Source organism: Ziziphus jujuba, chromosome 7 (assembly GCF_031755915.1).
Source record: "Ziziphus jujuba cultivar Dongzao chromosome 7, ASM3175591v1".
Classification (NCBI taxonomy): domain Eukaryota; kingdom Viridiplantae; phylum Streptophyta; class Magnoliopsida; order Rosales; family Rhamnaceae; genus Ziziphus; species Ziziphus jujuba.
This window is the reverse complement of record NC_083385.1, coordinates 6,272,103-6,293,437: the sequence shown is the minus strand read 5'-3', so window position 1 is coordinate 6,293,437 and position 21,335 is coordinate 6,272,103. Positions and strand designations below refer to the sequence as shown.

Below are 21,335 nucleotides of genomic sequence, written 5' to 3'. Positions count from 1 at the left end.
TCCGTTCAAGATCTGTTATTGAACCCTATACAAGCCCTGATCTTTGGGAAATCCTACCGGACCTTCCAATGGAAAATCCGACAGAACCTCCCCTAAAGGTTGGACTTATCACAAATTTCCTTCACTGAAAACACACTTCTATATATAGACCGCCTTATTATTCCACTTTATTACAATTTAATTCCACAATAATCAGCACTTCCATAAATTAAACAGGAAACTAATGCGGTATTTAATAAAATGTATTCAATACAGTATACAGAACATCATAGGATACAATTAAGTATGAAAGTTATACAACAAAGGATGGAACGAAATATTACAATAGAAATAAATGAAAAGAAAGAGAACTCCTCGAAATATGATAGGAACGAAGATCAAGCTCGCTCCGGACGAACGTCTACCAATCTTTGTACCTAGGGGAATGGATTTAAAAACATGAGATGCTAATCATCTCAGTGAGTGACCCTATCTACTATACAATTATAATAGTAACGGTAATCATAGTACATTTGATTAATTAAGAATAAATAAGTAAATAAATAATAATTAATTGAAAATAATATTTTCTCTCAAAACCCTCACCATTTATTCCGTTGGAAAAGTTCTCCTTTTAAAACATTTTCGCAAAATCCAATATTTTATGCCCCAAAAATAAAGGTATAATTAATTTAATAAATAATTAAATAATCCAAATACGAATGAAATACAATAAAATAATTTAAAATACTTGCACTAAAGAAATGTAATATAAAAGTGAAATTTAATATATAATTCATAAAATTTAATTTAATAATTCAATATAAACAGAGTCAATAACAGAATTTAAATAATTACAAACAAACCATGTAAAATAAATGATAAAAATATTATAAAATTCATTTTGAAATATTCAATCAATCTATATAATAAGAATATGGCAAAATGCATTTTAAAAACATTATTTTAAAATAAGTGACATAAAATATGAATAATTATATTTTAGAAAATACTAATTGGAAATAGGTGATAAAACAAATTAAATACATTAAATTTAAAGGCTGCTTTAAAACTTTAGGATTTGAAATTTATATCAGAAAAATAATACTTGACGCATCATAATATATACCAGTGATGCCCTACGATACCCACCGTCCCTAATACCGTCCGGTTGGAGGTTAAAAAGAGAAACTTGCATACCGTCACTTCGGTGTCCCGAGAGCGCCGCTGCTTAAACCGTCATCCTAGCCATGGAGGGGGGCGGCTTATGGCCAATATCAAACTTGCCTACCCTCTATCCAATGGCAACTCATGGGAGACATTATAACTTGCGCGCTCATCCACGTACACAGTACAAAACACCAGTACTGTATGAGTGCGTCTAAAATAAATAACCATATTATTTTAAAAAATAACAATTTTTTTCAAAACTCACCGTGGAAATCATACAATTTTTCAAATTTACAATCTCACATTTTTTCTTTAATATCTCCAGCATAAATCCACTAATAATAATATACAAATAACTTTTCCCAAATCATAAAATCAATCAAATAATATTTCAAGGGCATAATTATAAAATTTAAAAGCACCAAACTTAAATCAATATTTTTCTTGAAATATTTAAAATCGAATCATGCCCAAAAATAATATTAAAATCCAAATACAATTAATTAAATGAAAACACATTGCTCATGCGTAATAAATTCAATTAAATCACAATAATAATAATCAAGAATTTTTAAATAAACCAAACTTTCATTTAGCATCAATAAACACATATATATATATATATATGTATAAAATACAATTTACCACAGTTATAAATAAATTCCACCACATGAGCATATTTTCTAAATATTAAATTAACACAAAATAAATAATATTAATCACTGCAAAATAGTTTTAAAGGTGGGTCACTCATCTCAAGCACGTGTATCAATCGAGATCCTCTGTAGGGTCAACTCCACTACCCACACGTGCACCTAAAATATCCACAATACACAAAACTAATTATTTTAATATTTTAATCGGGTATCTCCCAAATGGGAACCCGAAGAGCGAACACAAACGACAACCAAAATTTACGAGTAATATACCAAATCAAAGCTTGTGAAACGAGGAATACAAATTTGGTCTTACTTTCCGGAGATCAGACCCGAGGTGGCCGGAATCTCATCGGAAAAGTGTTGGGTTTTGGATCCTTGGATCTCACAAACCGCTGCAAGTTGGAGGAAACCGACCTCAGATCTGGATTCAAGGGGTCGAAACTAGTGGGAAAGGATGGACGGTGCAACTGGGAACTCACCGAAAAGTCGATTTCCCAACGAGCCGCCGTGGTCACCGGAACCGGTCACCGCCGGCGGCCCGTCCGGCGGCCATTGGTCGTGATTTTTGGAGGAAATGCAGATCGGAGGATGGGCGAACGGATGGGACCGGGTTGGGGAGAAATCTGGGTTTGAAGCAATCGGCACCGCCGCCTGAAAAAGTCTCGATCAGGGCACGTCGATGGTTAGTTGGCCGTGTACGGAAAGGGTGGGCGTCAAGATGGGGTGGCGCGTGTACAGAAAGGGTGGGCGTCAAGATGGGATGGCGCGTGTACGGAAAGGGTGGCCGGTGGTAGTCCCTCCTCTCTCTCTCTTTCTCTCTCTCTCTCCGGTCGCACGGCTCACACATGGGTTTGAGCCAATAAGAAGCCATCCCATTGGTGCCACTGTGCACTCAAGGGAAAGGCTGAGGGCTTCACACGTGGCGCATATTTTTCACAATAACACTATTTAATTAAAAATAGTATAAAATAATACTGTATCAGAAAAACTTTACGAGTCCATAACTTTTTAACCTGGTATCCAAATTAGGCATGCCGCTAGTCTATAGACTTGTATCGATGAGTACTTTACAACCATACAAGAGTCAAATCGAAATTCTACATAAATAAAAAGTCAAACTTAGCACCATTGGACAGCTTGGACCGCAACTTGCCTTGCTCATAACTTTCAAACGGTAGCTCCGATTTCGACGTGCTACTAGTCTACGAACTTGGGATGATACATACTTTAAAATGGTGCCTCGATCAACGTAAAATTCCATCCAGAACAAAAAATCAAAATTTTAATCCTCTCGATCAACATGCAAAAATTCCGATTTACTTTGAGATGGGGTATTACAATAAATAATATATTAATATTTAATTAATTTATTTTTTATATTAAATTATATAAAAATATAAATCAATAATATTATAATGGATATCATTTTATAAATATGTTTAGCAAGGAAGCATAAATGTTAGAATTAAGTTAGATGGCTTTTTTGGGTTGTTTTCAAATTTTTTCAATTAATTTTTAGAATTTAAGACCATATAAAAGTTAAAAATTAATATATTATATTTGAATAATATTATAAAAATAAAATTATAATTTTTAATTATGAAAATTAACTATTAAAAATTAATAAATGAGATTTAAATAATTTTTTAAAATATAGAATTTAAAAAATTTAAACAAAATTTTTCTTTTCTTTAGTTTTCCAACAAAATAAATAAAAAAGAAAAAAAATCAAATTTACAACTTCTGTCTGATTTTGAGAAAACCTTATCGACCTCTCTCTCTCTCTCTCTTTCTCTCTCTACGTATATGTATATATATATCTTTCTCTCTCTAAATTCAAGAACTGGTATGTTTTCGCATATTTCTTTTCTATAAAAGAAAAGTGTCCTGGAAATTTAGCATAACCAGAAGATTATTATTATTATTACTATTATTTCGACAAGAATTGAATCAAAGAGAGTGGAAGAAGTAAAATAGGAAAGTGGAAGAACGAGTAGCTTGGAAATTTTCTGAATCAAGTTGAAAAACTTCCATTAACCAGGTCAAGATTTTAGGGAGACAAAAAGAGGGATGGAGGGGTAGGGTTCCTGCTTTTGAATTTGATTTTGAAGAAATTTTTTTATTTTTAAGACTTTTTGTTGATGAAGATAATGGATGCGATACTGCAAATATAGGACGTGATTATCCATATACCCTTGCATGAAAAAGCTTTTCCCCGTATCGGAGCGGTGTTACATGTTTTATGTGTGTTTTTTTTTTTTTTAAGCAATGATATATATATTAAATTTGTTATTAAAATTTTGATAAATAATAATGTGACAATATATGTGAAGTCCCACATCAGTTGGAAAGGAAAACGAAACACTCCTTATAAGTGGGTGTGGATATCTTTCTCTTGCGAGACCTTTTAAAACATTGAGAGCTGGGTTGTAAGAGGATTCTCCAGGCCCAAAGAGGACAATATCACATGCGGATGGTCTGGGCTGTCATAGATGGTATTAGAGCCGGACCTGGATCGATGTGCCAGCGAGGACGTTGGACCCCAAGGGGAGGATTGTGAAGTCTCACATCGGTTGGAAAGGGGAACGAAACACTCCTTATAAGTGGGTGTGGATACCTTGGAAACGAAACACTCCTTATAAGTGTTGGAAAGGGGAACGAAACACTCCTTATAAGTGGGTGTGGATACCTTGGAAACGAAACACTCCTTATAAGTGGGTGTGAATACCTTTCTCACACTCCTTATAAGTGGGTGTGGATATTTTTCCCTTGCGAGGCATTTTAAAACCTTTAGAAAAAAGGTTGTGCTGTAAAAGGATTTTCCAGGCCTAAAGAGGATAATATCGTATGCAAGTGATCTGGGCTGTCACAATATATGAGTAGTTGATAAATTATTTGTGTCCTATAATCATTGGATGAAAATCGATAGTATATTTATGATGAATTATATGTTGACTTGTCATTGTTTATGAAAATTTTGGTAAACAAATTTAACAAATGTAGAATTTCTGTTTTTTTCTTTTAAGTAATATTACATGTATGGAAATGTTTACTAAATTTATTACCAAACGGAATGTGTTGAAATATCATTGATTGGCATATACATATTATTTAACTATGGAAAAATGAATCCTTGAATGGACAAATGAGCTAAAAAAATAAACCAACTAAATATTACCATATCATTTTATAAATAAATTTGATAAATATTTTAGTAATTCTAGAATTATTGTTTTTTTTAATGAATTTATATGCTTTTAGTTTTGAATAGATTACACAAACATATTATTGCCAAAAATATAAAATAAAATAAATAAAATAAAAAAATACCATAGTTAAATTTTTCTTCACTTAGTAAGATGTCATGCATTATGGTAAGGATACTCTATGTAACAAGTCATTTCACTTATATATATTGTCATATAAGAAAAATAAATATCAATTAAATTTTAAAAATGTCTTATTAACCTTTTATAATAATAAATATCAATGAGTTCAAACAAATCTAATAGGTTGTTAATTTCTTATTTAGATTTTATATAAAAAAGTAAAACATATTTAAATAATGTATAATTACTGTATCATAACTGTATGCATATAAATTTAACATAAACATGTAATTTGTTGCAATAATTGTATGACCCTTTGCAACTAAGGAAAGAGTGAAAAAAAAAAAAAAAGGATCACAATTTTTTAATGACAATAATACACTTGTTATAGAACTCTATTATTTTCTATAACCAACTCATTTAAGCTTTATTTAGCATAATTTATAACTTTTTGAAGAAGGCTTCTTGTTTTAAGGCTCAAAAATGGCTTATGAAAATATATAGACATTTTTGTGAAAGTGTTTCATGATATATGCTACTCATAAACCAAATAATGGAGGTTTACTTTAGTTAGTGTTTAAGGGCTATAATAAATTTTCTAACAGGCTAACAGCTCCACCAATCCAGTTCATCAGCAGGAGATGCATTAGTGATGATAATTAATTTTCATAAACCAAAATTTTGGTTTATATAAAAAATATTCAGCAAGTTATTGATTTTTTTTTTTCAAAATTAAGATATAGATTTTTATCCATACGAGTATGACCACATGATATTATTAATTTCTGCATATACAAAACAAGTTTACTATTCTTCCTTTGCTTTTCTTTGCCTTTATAAATTGAATAATTTTAAGAAATAAATAAAGTAAAGGGCATGATATGATTCCTATAAGCAAGTTGAATATGTTAATAAATTGATCTTATAGAAATTGATTAGCAATGAAAATATATTGTTTGAAAATTGATTAAATAGATTTAAAAAATGGTTAAATATATTTTGTACCGCTGAATTATTACATATTTTGTATTTTATTCTTAAAGTTTAGAAAGTATCACATTGCTTTTTGAAATATTGTTTTTATGTCATTTTAGTCGTATTCTTCAATTTTTCCAATAAATTTAACAAAATTAGCTTATAAACATTAGTTAAAGATGAAACTAAAATTATTTCCAATAGAATATTATTAATTGTATATGATTAATTTCATAAAATTAATTTAATAAAAATGCATAATTAAGGTAGAAAAGCAAAAATCAATAGATTATGGGACAATGTAATACTTTTTGTAACTCGAGGTAAAATGTAAAAGGTAAAATAAGAGAAGCGCTTTTTGTAAATTGCTGACTGCGGCGGTGGTCCTCTACTGGTGTCGGTTCTAGGGGTTTCCCCTTCTTTCTTTTTATTTTATTTTATTTTATTTTTTTTATTTTATATAGGAAAAAAAAACTTAAAACATTTATTACTGGTTTTAAAACATAACTTCCATTTGCAGCATGCGTATGCTGAAGATGCTGTTATACCATTTTTGAGATGGGTTATGGTGGTTCTTTAAACAAAACTGCGAACCAAAAACACAAAATTAAAAAAAAGAACAAAAGAACAAAAGAACAAAACAAATTGGATATTACCAGTGGCAATGGCTAGAGGCCTGCCACAACTCCATTGCATGTGCTTGGATGTGGCCATCTATGGTGGAGAAGAGAGAAAAACATTCAGAAGTATTTATTTTAAAATTACAATAGCCGTTTAAATCGTGCACAAATATCTCAAATTTATATTTATGGTATAAAAATACAAGCAATTTGAATATATAAAACAATAAGGATATATTACATAAACACATCTCTAGTTTAACTTGTTTTTTATATGCATCTTCTATTTTCTAGTAAATGCAGATATTTTATTTGTAGGTTTTAAGTATTTTTCAGAACGTTGAATATTTGCTTAGAAAGTTGTGGCTTTGCCGCATGGCATTAGTATAAGACTTACCACCTTATCAATGGTTATCACATATGCTATTATATAACAAGTAAATCACTTTTTTGCATTATCACCTATAGATGTTAATGAAATAACATATGTTTTTTTTCTGTTTTTTTTATTTTGATGGTTTATATTTGGCAATGAACAACATTTTTTAGTGCTGAGAAAAGACAAAATGAAAGGATGCTTTTTTTTTGGGGGGGGGATATGATGACGATGGTACGCCTGGCCTAGAAGCAGGAGGACTGTGCCAGGAAAGGTGCTGTGCCTCTGTCTTTTACCATTTAATTTCTATAAATAACTTCCCAATTCCCACTATCACTACCACTTCACTCATCACATCGACTTGCGGGGGGAAAAGCAAGTCAGTGAAACGGTAGCAAGCCAGTTCCCTCCTTGCGGCATCAAGGACTCCCCACTTTTTATCCAACGTCGGTCAGTCATCTAATCTACCATGAATTCCTCTTAGTTTTTATTTACTTATTTATTTTTCTCTTGTCCAATTTCATGGACTATTTGGTGTTTATGGCTTCGATCAACATATCTTTCTTTCTTTCTTTTTTTCTTTTTTTTTTCCCTTTGCCACGTATGCTTTGTTTTTGTTCCTTTTATTGTTAGTTGTATCATCTTAATGTGCTGTTTTAAACTACAAAACATAAAAACAAAAAAAAAAAAAACAAAAAATGAAAAATCTAAATGCAGTGACAAAAATTAACATTAAAATTTTTGGTTTCTATGAATTTTATTTACTGGGTGAAGACTTTTAATCGGGCCATGAGTTCGATCTCATGAGGCTACAACTTTAGAACAGAGATGAATCAAAGCCATCGGGGCTGGCCGTAAGGAGAAAAACCAGTAAAACCGTTGTACCTGTCCATATGGTACGATGGTCAACTTACATCGCAGCACATGACACGTCCCTCTTAATTAAGAAGAAGAAAAAAAAAAAAAAAAAAGGTTAAAAAAAGTATATGGAGTGAAAAGGGAATAGAAAAGAAGGTAGTGTTGCTTTTTATTTTTTTAATTAAAAAAATTACGAGAGACCACATGTTGGACTTCGTACCATGTGGCCTACTAAAGTTTTTCGCCTTTCTGACGGCGTTTCCGATTTGTGAATGGCCACAAATTTTTTAGGACATAATGATAGATGGTTATTTAAAAATATTTTTCAATGAAATTGTCCAAAATTTGTGTGAAGCTGATATGATTGGGGAAAAAAAAAAGCTGATATAAAAATTTCAATAAAAAAGTATAGCTGCTGGAGACTTGTTTTACTTTTTTTTTTCTTTTTTTTCTTTTTTTTTCTTTCTGTCTAAGTTCTTAAAATTTTATATCAATGGATATCAATATTATGGTAAAAAATTCAACAAATATTTAACGTAACAACTCTAAAAAAATTATTTTATCAATTAATTAGTTGTTCTTAGATTTTTTTAATACCCATGGTGCCTTTTTTTTTTATGTGAAACCAAAATGAAGAAGAAGGTAGCAACCAAAAAAAAAAAAAAAAAAAAAAGCTTACAGTTGACTCAAGGAAAAACAAAAAGAGAAAGAAAGATAAAAAAGCAAAAAACTAGTTTAATGTATTAATTGTTTTGCTTGAATGAAAAAAAAAATAAAATTGAAATCTTAAATATATATTAATTACAGTCATTTAGTGCAAAAAATTTTTATCTAGAAGTTACGAAAACAAAAATAGGAAGAGTTCAATCTTAACCACATAATTGTTGATTTGAAATATGTCATCATATCCTCAAAAATTTATGTAAAGTTTAGATGAGGAGAGAATTCTTATCTTAATTTGTAATGAACTTAATGCGATACAAAATCATATTTATTAAGAGCATTTTCAATGAGAATGTAGATTATTAAAATAAATATGCCAAACAGGCAATATAAATTATGTTTTTAAAAAATTATTCTCTTATGGTAATATCTAAAATTAATGTTAAGTTGATGTAATATAAGCATTCTTAAATGAATGTCTGTTCCTGAACTCTATTAAACATTCTAAAATTTTCTAACAAAATTTTTTTCCTTTCAAAGTTAATTCTTTCAAAAAATAAAAAAAAAATAATAATAAAATATGTAATTAATTAATAGTTATAAATGGTTTTTGTGCATATTAACAATGAGAACAATTTTATATTTGACTACGTATTTGTGTTGTATATATTTAGACAATATTAATTTTTATACCGTATAATAAATAAATTATTTTTATTGTTGGAGATGCTCTAAGTTTATCTAATTTATTTAATCTAATGTAATATAAATTTAGATTAAAAACGGATTTTGATTTTCTACTTATCTAAACTTGATCTAACCTTTTAATATGTTACATGATGATTTATTAATTGAATTCATAAAGGTTTGGTAAAAAAATCTAGTCTGATCAGTCTTTTACAATTAAACGATCACAATGGCTGGCTCATATATATAGCTGGACAAAGGAATAAAAAGTGTAGAACATATACACAGATATGGTTATATTTATTCTCATACTTACATTGTTGGACGAAGGAATATAACAAAAATTATTTAAAAATTATAAAAGAAAAGAGAGAAGCTTAAGCAACAATCCTTTACGCGTGTGAAGACAGAGACCACACCGTTCAGGTCATGACTCTTTGCTATTTGTAGGTGCAAATTCTCATCTTTATTTATTTTTCTTAATCTGCACATAAATAAATTCATAAGAAAAAAAAAAATGGGAACAAGCTCATGCTTTCAATTTAATTTATACAATTTTTTTTTAAAAAAAAAATTGTATAAAAATGTGGAAAAAGAAATGAAAGAAGATTTCTGGTTAAAAAAGCATAAATTACTATCATGTTAGAGGTATTTTTATCTAAAAAAATATATTTCTATCAATGATTTATATATATATATATATATATTTGACCAAATATCAATGATTCATATGTTGATTCCAATGTTTAACGAAATATTTGAATCATTCCACCATCTTTTTTATTCTACTCTCTTTTCCTTTCCATTCCATTAATTAATCTTGCAACTAAATAACACTTTATATTTTTCCAATTTTCAGAAATCATGAACAATAGATTATTTAAATATATGTATTTTTTTGTTGGTCCATAAAATAAAGTTCTAGCTTCATATATCTAACATATGGTATCCCATGTTGTTTGTTTTCTCATTTATGGACTTATTAAAGCTGGGGAAAGGGAAGTATGGAAGAAGAGAATGTTTCAAAGGACTTCACTAATAAGCATATCACAATCGACATTCCAGAGAAATCGGAGCGTCCTATAACGAAGCGTACACGGGCGCCCCCTGATAGGCTTCCCATCGTGACAAGTAAAGAGGAATTGGAATCGGAATATTCCTTTGAAATAACTGGGAGTGCAGACCTGTCAGTTGATATGCCACGTAAGAAAGGGTATGCGCCGGTGCCACGTATGGAAGGGGGTGCAGAGCTGTCAGGTGATATGCCACGTAAGAAAGGGTATGCGCCGATGCCACGTATGGAAGGCGGTGCAGAGCTGTCAGCTGATATGCCTGTGGGGTTTGCACCGGTGCCACGTATGAAATGGTGTGCAGAGCTGTCAGATTATATGATGTCAGCGCATGTGATGGTAGGGTGTGCACCGGTGCCACGTATGAAAGGGAGTGCAGAGCCGTCAGATTATATGATTGCAGGGCCTGCACCGGTGCCACCTGTACCACATAGCAATAGTGATCGGATCATCTACAAGGTTCCCAATAAGCTCCGGAAGATACGTCCAGCAGCTTACACTCCCCAACTAGTTTCAATTGGGCCTTTTCACCATGGCGTATCAAACTTAAAGGCCATGGAACATTATAAAGCCAAGTACATGGAAAAATTCCTAAGACGGCCCATCTGTAATCATATTAACGAGGAGGATTTAATCCAGGGTTTTTTCGATAAATAGCCACCTTACAACTCCATTTTAGAAAAATAGCAAAAAAAAAAAAAACTAGCCACCTTGGGACAAAAATACCTTTGATAAAATTGAAAATTATGCAAAAGGTTTTTTTTTTACCCTTTCCTTTCTTCCTCTACACAGCCGTTCGTGAGGTTTCTACACAGCCGTTCGTGAGGTTTCTACACAGCCGTTCGTGGGGTTTCTCTAAGGTCACTCTTTGCATCTCATCGTATCTCACTCTCATTTTTTTGTATTTTCTCATATCTCAAACTAAAATCAGGTAAAATTTTTATCTTTTTTCTTATTAGATGAAAGTAAGGAAATATGTGTTTTTTTTTGTTTTTTCTCTTTCTCTTTTTTCTTGTAATTTTTATTAGTTTAGGGTTTTTTAAGCTTTTTATTTGATATGGGTATGCAAGAAATTAATTTATGAGCTATTATATGTGATTTTAAAGATATTTAGGTGGCATATGGTTTGAAAATGGGAGAAATTTTGTTTAAAACTGAAAAATCGCGAAAAACAGTAGAAACGGAGGAAATTTGGCAAAAAAGATGAACTTCCGCCAATTTCCTCCAGTTTGTCAGTTTTCGCAAAATTTCCGCCAGTTTTCCGCCAATTTTCCGCCAGTTTTCCGCCATTTTTCCGCCATTTTTCTGCCAGTTTTCCGTCAATTTTCCGCCAGTAGGAAAAAGCTATATTTGGCCCAAAAAAAAAAAACAGAATCAACTTTTTTAATACAGTTAATATGTTTGTTTAGTATTATTCAAAATTTTATATATTTATTGATTTAGTTTAATGTTATTCATTTAATTTTGTAGTAAAATGGAAGATGATGACATTGTAATTGCGGTTTTATACAATGGAACATTGGTACAAAATGATAGTGGTAATTGGGAATATCGAAATAGTAAAAATATAATGGTTTTCGTCGGCAAGAGATGCACAAAATCAGATTTAGAGGATGAGATTTTCAATTCTATTGAGATAGATCGAAATGAATATTTGCTAAAGCTAAAATGGATATATGGACGATGTGCAGAAAAGTTGGATCCTACAGAAATACGATGTGATAGGGATGTGAAATGCTTTCTTCAAGAAGTGAGGAATGGAGGGATGACAATGATGCGGCCTCCATTGTATGTTGAGGTGATTTCGAAAGTTGAACATGTATGTAGAAATGTTCATCAAACAGCATTTGCTTCGGATAGTGGGAGTAATCTTCATTCTTTTTCTTGTCCTCCAATTGGCGCTCGTCTACCACAAGCTTCCGGTACTAAACCTATTCAGGCTACATCTCAGGAAATTATGGTTCAAGAAACTCAGTTTAGAGATCAAGTTGATGTTCGTGGGGCCTGGACATCATTTAACATCCATGAAGGAGTTGATGTTGGAGGTGACTAAGCTGAACGGTTTCCTAACGACGAGGAGTATGAGCAGTTGCATCATATTGATCATGATGAGAATTACAATGCAGCAGGGGATGATGTTGATCATAATGATGTAGATTTTGATCATGAGTTGCCGGACAATGATAATGATATGCATCCTGAAATGAACAATGAAGGAGTTGATGATGTTAGGGTTCATCGTGCTACAAGTGACCACATATCATCGAGCAACAGAAGTGGTTCTATGGCCATATTTTTGTTAAAGTTCACTGGTTGTGAGAGCATAGTAGTTGGACAATTATTTCGCAACAAACGTGACCTACAGAATAAACTGAGTATCTATTGCATGCGAGAAAATAAGGAGTTCAAGGTGACACGGTCAACTACACAACGGTATGAGGTTGTATGCTTGGAAAATACTTGTAGATGGCGACTACGTGCAACCACATTTAAAAATGGAGAAATATTTGTTGTGAGAATTTTTGATAATGTACACAGTTGCTCGTTAGATATTGTGCATCGAGAACACAAGCAAGCCAGTAGCCGGGTTATCGGGCAATGTATCAAATCTAAATATAAAGGTATTGCACGTGTTTACAAACCCAAAGAAATTCAACATGATTTTTTGCATAAATATGGGGTGAATATAAGCTACAACAAAGCATGGAGAGGTAAAGAGTATGCACTTAACAGTGTTAGGGGATCTCCAGAGGAGAATTTTGCTAAGTTACCTGCCTACTGTTATGAGTTAGTGTCGAAGAACCCTGAGACTGTTACACATATCAAAACAGACGATAATAACAATTTTGTATATTTCTTTATGGCGATTGGAGCAAGCATTAGGGGATTTAAATCCCACATAAGACCCGTGTTGGCTGTTGATGCAACTACATTGAAAGGGAAATACAAAGGGTACATGTATATTGCATCGGGCATGGATGGCAATAAGCAAATATGGACGCATACCATCCGAAGGTGAAGATGTTATTGGACGTAGATGTAGCCGATGTGGTGGTGTTGGACATTATAGGCAGAGATGTACGAATCCATTGTCTTATGCTTCGAATTAGAAAGTTTTAATTTAGTGTTATGGTTTAATATGTTTTGATAATTATTTCATATATTGGATATAATATTTTGTACTTCACGGTGGAAGATTTATTAGTAATCTTTTTTTTTTTTTAATTTAATCCCAAATGAAAAGAGGCTTTCTGGAGTTGATTTTAAATCTTTAGTTTACATATCATTTTATGAAATGTCCAAATGATTTTGAAAAGAAAAACAAACATATATCATTTTTTTTATTTAAAATGGTTATTGATTTTAAACGTTAATACATTTTTTGTTAATTCCATGTTCATCTTATATAATATTTTTCTTCACTCTGAATTTTTTTACCCCACTATCAACTTAAATAATCTATTAGAAATTGATTTTCCAAGTAAAAAAAATTAATTTCCGATAGGAGTAAATATTATTCAACAATTTTCGCTTGGAGGAAATTTTTTTCAACCGGAGGAAAACGATTTGCGCTTGGAGGAAAAAATTTTCGCCTGGCGGAAAATTATCCAGAAACTTCAATTGGTCTCCATATGGGATTTTCGACTGGAGGAAAATATTTCCTCCAGGAGGAAAAGTTTTCCTCCTGGAGGAAATATTTTCCGACAAGCGGAAAATTTTTCAGAATCTGCAATTGAGCTCGTAAGATGCTTGTGCATAATGAAATTCTAATAAATAAATATGGCACATTTTCTATAAGGTCAATTAGTTATCCTTATATCAATAACACATCGTTATCTTCGTTAAATGAGCATCATAAGCCACCATTATCTTTACAATTAAAAGTGTAATATAATAAAGAATATGCATCTATAAACATGATAAAAGAAAAGAAAAATGCATCACCACCTAACTTATATGCTTAGTTCTTTGTTGTACGCCTCATATGCATATTTCCTCCTGAAAAACTCTATTTCATCTTATGTGAATGTCACTGGTAATCTGCACTTTGTGAGCAATGGCTTTTGGAATTTTGTTCTCTGTTTTCTTTTGAATGAAAAAAATGTCATTGATGGTTATCATTATGCCTTAGTAGAAACCTGGCCATTCATATTGAACGTAAAATAAAATAGGACTTATGGATTCTTAATCAGGAGTGCTAAGGAGAATGGGCAAGTTTAAATTTTTCAAAACTTAACCTCCAAACAATATTCGTAATAATAATAAATCGAATTAGAAGTTGGCATCTCTTTCGAGTTCTTGGAAATGAACTAGTATTTCATTATTAGATTAAATTGAGAGATTTGATGAGTACCTATGTAAAATTTCAGCCTAAAGTTTGAAATTTGTGGTTAAATTGAGAGATTCACATACAACCTAATAAGTTATCAACTCCCCAATACCTTTTTGATAGAAAGATATTCAAACTAACTTTAAATTCATCTCTAAATTCTGACACATTGTTTTATTTTATATAACAGTAAGAATGATGTCTTTTTATGTTTGCTCAAATATCGGCAATTAGCATTCATAAAAACCTTTAAAATGCACCAATCAAATGCCTTAAAATCAAGGTGAAGAAAATAGACACAAGTCAGAATTGCAGAAAATGTAATTGGTGCTTTTATTTGGATTAAATTTTGCCCTGTCATTTTCTTTAGAATGCTCATGGCCCTCATTTAATATTTTCGAAAGAATCTAAAAAATCAACAATTGAAAAATGCTACACTTTTCCTGAAGGTCCAATATTAAAAAAGTCTACGAGCATAAAGAACTATGTACCAATTTAACTCCAAGCATCTTATTAACAAATTCCTTATATAAACATGGGCTTACATAAACATGGTTCTTTTTGTTTACCAAATCAATCATTTAAAGGGTATCTTAGTGATTAACAAGCTTAGGTTACAAGGAGAGAAGAAATAATAGGACTTGCTCTCTGAATACATTTTAGTCAATAAGAGATTGGAACAAAATAACATTGAAAGGTAAAAAAGAAAATGAAAAGAACGAATGAATCTTGCTGCTTATAAGAAAAGTAACATAATAATGATTTCCTTCTATGTTGACCACATACAAGAACGGAAGGACAGCAAGCATCTACAATCATACAATTGTCCTCCTTCCCTGTTGAACTGACCAGGCTTAAGCAGGATAATATAGCAAGGATTACCTTGGTCATTCATTTCTTTCCTCTTTTTATATTCTCTGTCACCTCAAACAATCTGTCTTCTGTCAAACAAAACTTGGTTGTTTCATGTAATTGAATGCGAGGTCCAGACAAAAACAGAAACCAGAAACATGGGAATGGAAGTTGCGTTAGTTATAGAACAAAGAAACTCATATGCATAAGTATATATGATAATGAGAGCCATGAGCTTTCTAGACTGAAAATACATTTTTAACCAGAAGCTTTTTAGCCATTTCCAATTAGAATTCAATTAGATCATGTATTTAAAAAAAGAAAATTCAAGAAGGGAAAGATTTAGAGTACCTGAAGAAGCATGGATGGAACAGCAAAGGGTCTAGAAATGACATGGCTTCTAGTTTTCCTTCCATTTAATGAAGCAATTGAAGGACTGTTAGCCGTTGTTATGTCCCAAAAGCTTCGTTTCTTAGCTGTTGGGACTGGTGACCGAAAACGGTGACTTGGGCTCTTCAACTCCCCTGTGCTTGGCTCCTTTGACCTCAAACTGGCCTTTGTGACTACCCTCTTTGCCCCCTCGCCTTGTAGTCCTTCCACTAGTTTTTCATTCTTCCTCAAAAGCTTGCGAATGAGGTCATCCTTTTTCTTTAATTGTGAAGTGTGATCTTTTTTTGATTTTCTCAATTTCTGCTTCTAATGCCTTCACTGTCCGGAAAAGCTCTTTAATTGCTTCATCAGCCCCTTTTTTCTTAGACTCTGGAGTGAAACAATTTCCACCTAAGAAAGAGGATCTGGATTTGTGTTTCTCATTTGGTTGGGCAGAAGATGGAGGAGTCAATAGAGAGGTAACTGAAGAAAGGGTTGGGGAGGCATGTACTGTAAAGGACTGTGCTTGAAGAGTCAATAGGTTCTGTTGTTGATGTGCCAGTTGTACACGCAAGTCACGATTCAGGTTACAGTGATCTGATCGAGCTTTTAGAAAGGGCAAGGGGAAAGAAACCCTAGCTGTTGAAAGGGAAAGCTTCGAAAGGGAAAGTAAGAAGCAACCAAAAACCACAAAACAAAACAAAAGAAAAACATGCTTTTTGATAGAGAAGAAAAACAAAAATAAACAAAATCTTCATTAAGGGTATCTTCGTCCAAATAAGTAAAAAGTTGGCTATATTTAAAAAAAAAATTTTTTTTTGCTACTTTTCAAGTGTGCTTTTATACGGTGGTTATTTTTGACAAAAACCCTTTAATCCACGAGATCGCGAACAAGAAAGAAGATGGGACACTTGTGGAAAAAGCCCAGCGTAGCTATCAAGAAAAGACCTTTGAGCCTGAGAATAAGAAAAGTACAGGACGGACTAGAAAAAGTACTGGGAGGACCCGAAAAACATTTTACGAGATGCCTGCTTCATCCTTGAGCTCTTCCTTAGAAACCACGAGCAAGAAGAAGATGAGAAAAAGAAGCAGCTGCCTGATAAAGAAATCAAAGATAATGCCTGCTTCATCTTTGAGCGCTGCTTTAGAAACCGCGAAACTCAGAGTCAAACTCCCGATGAAGAAGAAGATGAGAATTATTCAGGGGACTACATATTAAAACCATGGGTTAAGGCAGCTATAAAACAGGACTTGATATTGCTGGAAAATCAGCTTCCATTTTCTGTTCTCATTACGCTGCTCAACTTCATCTTCAAACATTCCTCGATAAATATTAATGATTATCCACAAGAGCCAAAGAATAATGAAGGTGAATTCTTTCACGATTTCTTAATAATAATTACCTGTGAATTCTTCATTGATTATTACAAGTATGGAAAACCTTGCACCAAGGAGAATTCCAAAAATAAAAGTCGTCCCTTCGACTACTCCGATGAGGATAAAAAATATTGGTTGCGCCAAATGAAGGGAATCAGACATTTCACTGATTTGCTTAGAAAGTTTATGTGTGACAAAGAAGAAAACTTCTCCGAGAGTTCTGACTATTTGACTCTCTGTCTCCACTCTGCAAAGCAACTGTATAATGCGGGGGTGACGTTTAGGCGTCCTAAAGATGCTACATATTTAGCTTGCATAAAGACTTGGCCTCCTGTTGAGGACGATGGTAAGTGCTGCTGCAGGAATGGCTGGGGTCGCTGTTGGTGGAATGGCCGCGGTTGCTGTTGGATAAATGGCTGCCGTTGGATTAATTGTTTGGAATTGAAAATCCCTCAATTGAGGATAGATGACAACACGGAGTGCATTTTCAGAAACGTCATGGCGTTCGAGCAGTTTGTTTATCCAGATGAGCCTCGTATCTGCAATTATATTTTTCTACTGGATCAACTCATCGACACCGTTGAAGATGTGGATTTGCTGGTTGACAAGAGAATCGTTGAGAACTGGCTTGGCAGTAACAAGGCCGTGGTTGACTTGGTTAACAAACTCAACGACCAAATTGTGATACCGCGTTTCTTATATGCTAAAATCTGTGAAAAGCTTAATGACCATCACGACAAAAGGTTGAACGTTGCCAGGTCAACCCTCAAGAGGGTTTACTTCAAGGATATTTGGACTGGCAGTTCCACTGTTGTTGGGCTTGTTTTCCTTGTGTTCTCCCTCTTCTCTACCTATTATACCATCAAGAATCTCTTCTCTGTATGAGGGAAAATATGTCAATTAGCTAGCTAGATAAAATATCAAGTGTTTTTCCTTACTAGGTCGACCGTTTTTATTTGTTTTTGATTTTATCCAGATGTACGTGTCTAGTTTGGTTGATCTTGTAATTATCACTATTTATGGGCTTGAACCCAAAATAACTATAAAAATAAATAAAACAACAGAGCATGAGCATATTTTTGCTAACAGTTGTTTTTGATTTTTCAATTTGCATCAAATAAATATGTTAAAAATTAAAATATTACCACTTTTCCCTAAAAACTTATAGAAAGTGGCTGAAAATAATTTTATATGATTTAAGGAAAAAACAAATTTCCATCCTGATATCTTACCACTCTAGAATCTGGAGTCCAGAGGCAATCAAACGTGATTACGGGATTGTTACCTTTACTCTTGTTTGGTAATTTATGGCAACTGCAATGAGTTTTAAAAATTGCCATTATTCATTCTTGTCGGCATAATAAAAAGCTACCATTTTTTTTTTCAGGATAATAATTTGAATTGAAATCCCCTTACCCTCAATATCCCACCCAAAAAAAAAAAAAAAAATCCCATTATAAGTGTATTCTATTACAGATAGTATTGTGGCATTTCTTTTTTTCCTTTTTTTTTTTTTGGTACCATTGTTCTCAGTTGTTTCAGTCATCGTAAGCCACAAGGATATGTCTTCTAATTAACTAACATTTGCCAATTTAATATCTTGTAATTATCCAACTCCATTTTTTTTTTCTCGCCAACCGAACAGAGTAGGATAAATGATGAAGAACATTTTCCCCTCTCTTTTGGGTCCTAACAATAAAGAATAGCATCGACACACTTAAAAAAAAAAATTCTACAACTCTCTTGAGTATCGATTAAGTGTTTTATAGTGCCAAAATGCTAATAAAAATTCTGGATCATTATTCATTTGCTTTTTAATTCCTGGTTGGTGGAAGAGCTGGCAATATTATGAATGATTGGTTTGGCCCTTGGGCCTTGTACTTTGGAGTTAGATACACATGAGCATATATATATATATATATGTGGCACCTTGGGCCTTATCGGTAGACCAATCGCAAATTCAGTCACGATGGTTCCTTCGAAAATTTGGTCAAATTTCCTGAAATTATGTGCATATATATGGCTTGCAATGTACTTTGATTTTGACGTCATGTCTAACGTTCTTTGTTCTTGTAACTGCATCTTTTGAGTTTTTGATAATCTTTCATACGCTGGTGACTGGTGAGCTATGATTCAATATAGTTTCAATAAAAAAATGCTACTGATTATCCTGCCTTATATGATTTAGGTTATCATCGACAATCTCTTTAGAGTCCATACAGCATGAACCCCATGTACATGATTTTGTTATAGTATAAATGAAGAAAGTACATATTTTGGAGGCTGAATTCTCCTCCAACTTGTACCATGCTCTACATAAACTCAAGAACATTATAATTAAGCTTTATTTTTATTTGTTATACATTTCTGTGTGCATGTCTCCGTGTTATTTGTAGTTTAAGTATGCATTTTCGTTACAAACAGTTCATCACTGCTTAGATCAGACTTGTTCGAAATCCGGTTTAAGCTGGAGCTGAACTCATGGTTGTATTGAATTGGCTCAAATTCTGATCATTTTATAGCGACCTGCTTTTCTGTTCATAGGTTGAAAGTTGTTTAAATGCTTGATTCTTGTACTGTGGCCACTGATTTATGTTAAAAAGTAAAATAATAATAATAATGTAATTTGTAATTTGGCAATGTCGGTAGAGGTGGTGTTCTCTTAAGATTGAAGAAATGATGCCGACACCTATATTGCAATTAATGAAATGAAGTTAAGTTGTTTACTTAAAAGCATAGAAAATTGACATATATAAAAGATTATGTAAAATATGGGCTTGGGCTTGTTTTTTCATTTGGGTAAGCATGACGGTTGTAATCATTTTTCACCGCCTCTTTAACCCTTATGTACAAGTTTATATCCAACCTGTTTTGTATGCATTTGGAAAGAGCAATTATAACGTGCATCCTTCTTTATTTTCTTTAGCTCTTCTCTTCCTTCAAATTACAATTAGTCTCGGTCACTCACCTTTCTTTTACCATAACAGTTTTTCTTAGCCTTCTCCGTTATATTTAAGTCTCCATTTTAAATACTTTTTCATATAAATTGTTGGAGATAATTTACTGAAGATAATAGATTAATTAGAGCACTTGATTGCAAGTAACTCATGGCAGTCTTTCAGTCGTATATTTTTCTCTCTTTCAAATTTCAACTTGTACTGGCGCCAAGTTCAAAGTTAAGTTTTGACGAGAAAAATCTGAACTTGGATAAATGATTTTTTTACACAAAGTCAAGGAAGGTGGAAAAGAGTGTAACTAGGTTCCCCAGTGGGTATTGCACGAAAGGTGCTGCTCTCGTTCATTTCGCTCTGTGGCGTCTTTAACTCTCTTGTTGAACTTACTGATTGAGCATGCTGCTTTGCTAATGCGTTTGCATATGACTGGGCTTGCAGTCAATCAAGAAATGAGTTTGGCCTACCCAAAGCTGAACTCCATAGCCTGCGGTCAGAAGCCTAGGTTTTTTTTTTTTTTTTTTTTGTGGGAAACTTGGTTGGGATTGAAATATGTCTGGATTGTGATGATTCTTGCTGTAAAGAGTGTATCAGTAAAGAGAGATGAAATTGTAATTATATATGCAAGAATGTGTGTACAAGGGATTCTTTTTTTTAATGCAGCCGAATTATTTGACTAAATATAGGCGTCATGATAAGAAGAATTTCTATTTAGCTTGTCAATGCACATCATTCAAACAATGATACATTATTTAAATATTTTTTGATTATTTTAAAAATAAAAACCTAATAAAAAATATGTTATGAAATATAAAATTAATTGCATTTTAATATCTTTTAATTTCAGAATTTTATAATTTAGACTCTCTATTTTAAATCCACCATATTGAATCCTCAATTTTTAAAATCCACTAGATGGTAATGAGATCGGAAAAATCCCGTTATTGGATAAATGAAGCTTCTTATTTTTCATATAGATACGATCTTATTTAAAGACAATTAAAGTTGTCATGTTTAAAGAGCCTAATTTCAAGCAACATTGTTTTAGACTAATCACAAATATTGTCAAT

General features: G+C 32.4%; 2 protein-coding genes and 1 long non-coding RNA gene across 4 annotated transcripts; 2 read left to right on the top strand and 1 right to left on the bottom strand.

Moving 5' to 3' along the window:
- The first annotated feature begins 7,361 nt into the window (after positions 1-7,361).
- Positions 7,362-13,570, top strand: LOC132804440 (uncharacterized). 2 transcript variants are annotated; one of them, XM_060818819.1, is made up of 2 exons: positions 7,362-7,558; positions 10,305-13,570. In XM_060818819.1, exon 2 carries the CDS (start codon positions 12,578-12,580, stop codon positions 13,403-13,405), a length of 828 nt encoding a protein of 275 aa, XP_060674802.1. In that variant the 5' UTR covers positions 7,362-7,558; positions 10,305-12,577; the 3' UTR covers positions 13,406-13,570. The 2 variants fall into 2 exon arrangements, with proteins under 2 accessions (XP_060674802.1, XP_060674803.1); XM_060818820.1 differs by having other exon boundaries at positions 7,367-7,558.
- Positions 13,571-15,431: 1,861 nt separating this feature from the next.
- LOC132804532 (uncharacterized) lies at positions 15,432-16,646 on the bottom strand. The gene is made up of 2 exons (XR_009639723.1): positions 15,920-16,646; positions 15,432-15,657 (listed from the first exon to the last, which is right to left on the bottom strand). It is a non-coding gene; the product is annotated as an uncharacterized LOC132804532 (long non-coding RNA).
- An 812-nt stretch (positions 16,647-17,458) lies between these two features.
- LOC125423959 (UPF0481 protein At3g47200-like) lies at positions 17,459-18,199 on the top strand. The gene has a single exon (XM_048479971.2). It carries the CDS (start codon positions 17,459-17,461, stop codon positions 18,197-18,199), a length of 741 nt encoding a protein of 246 aa, XP_048335928.2.
- Positions 18,200-21,335: the final 3,136 nt, after the last annotated feature.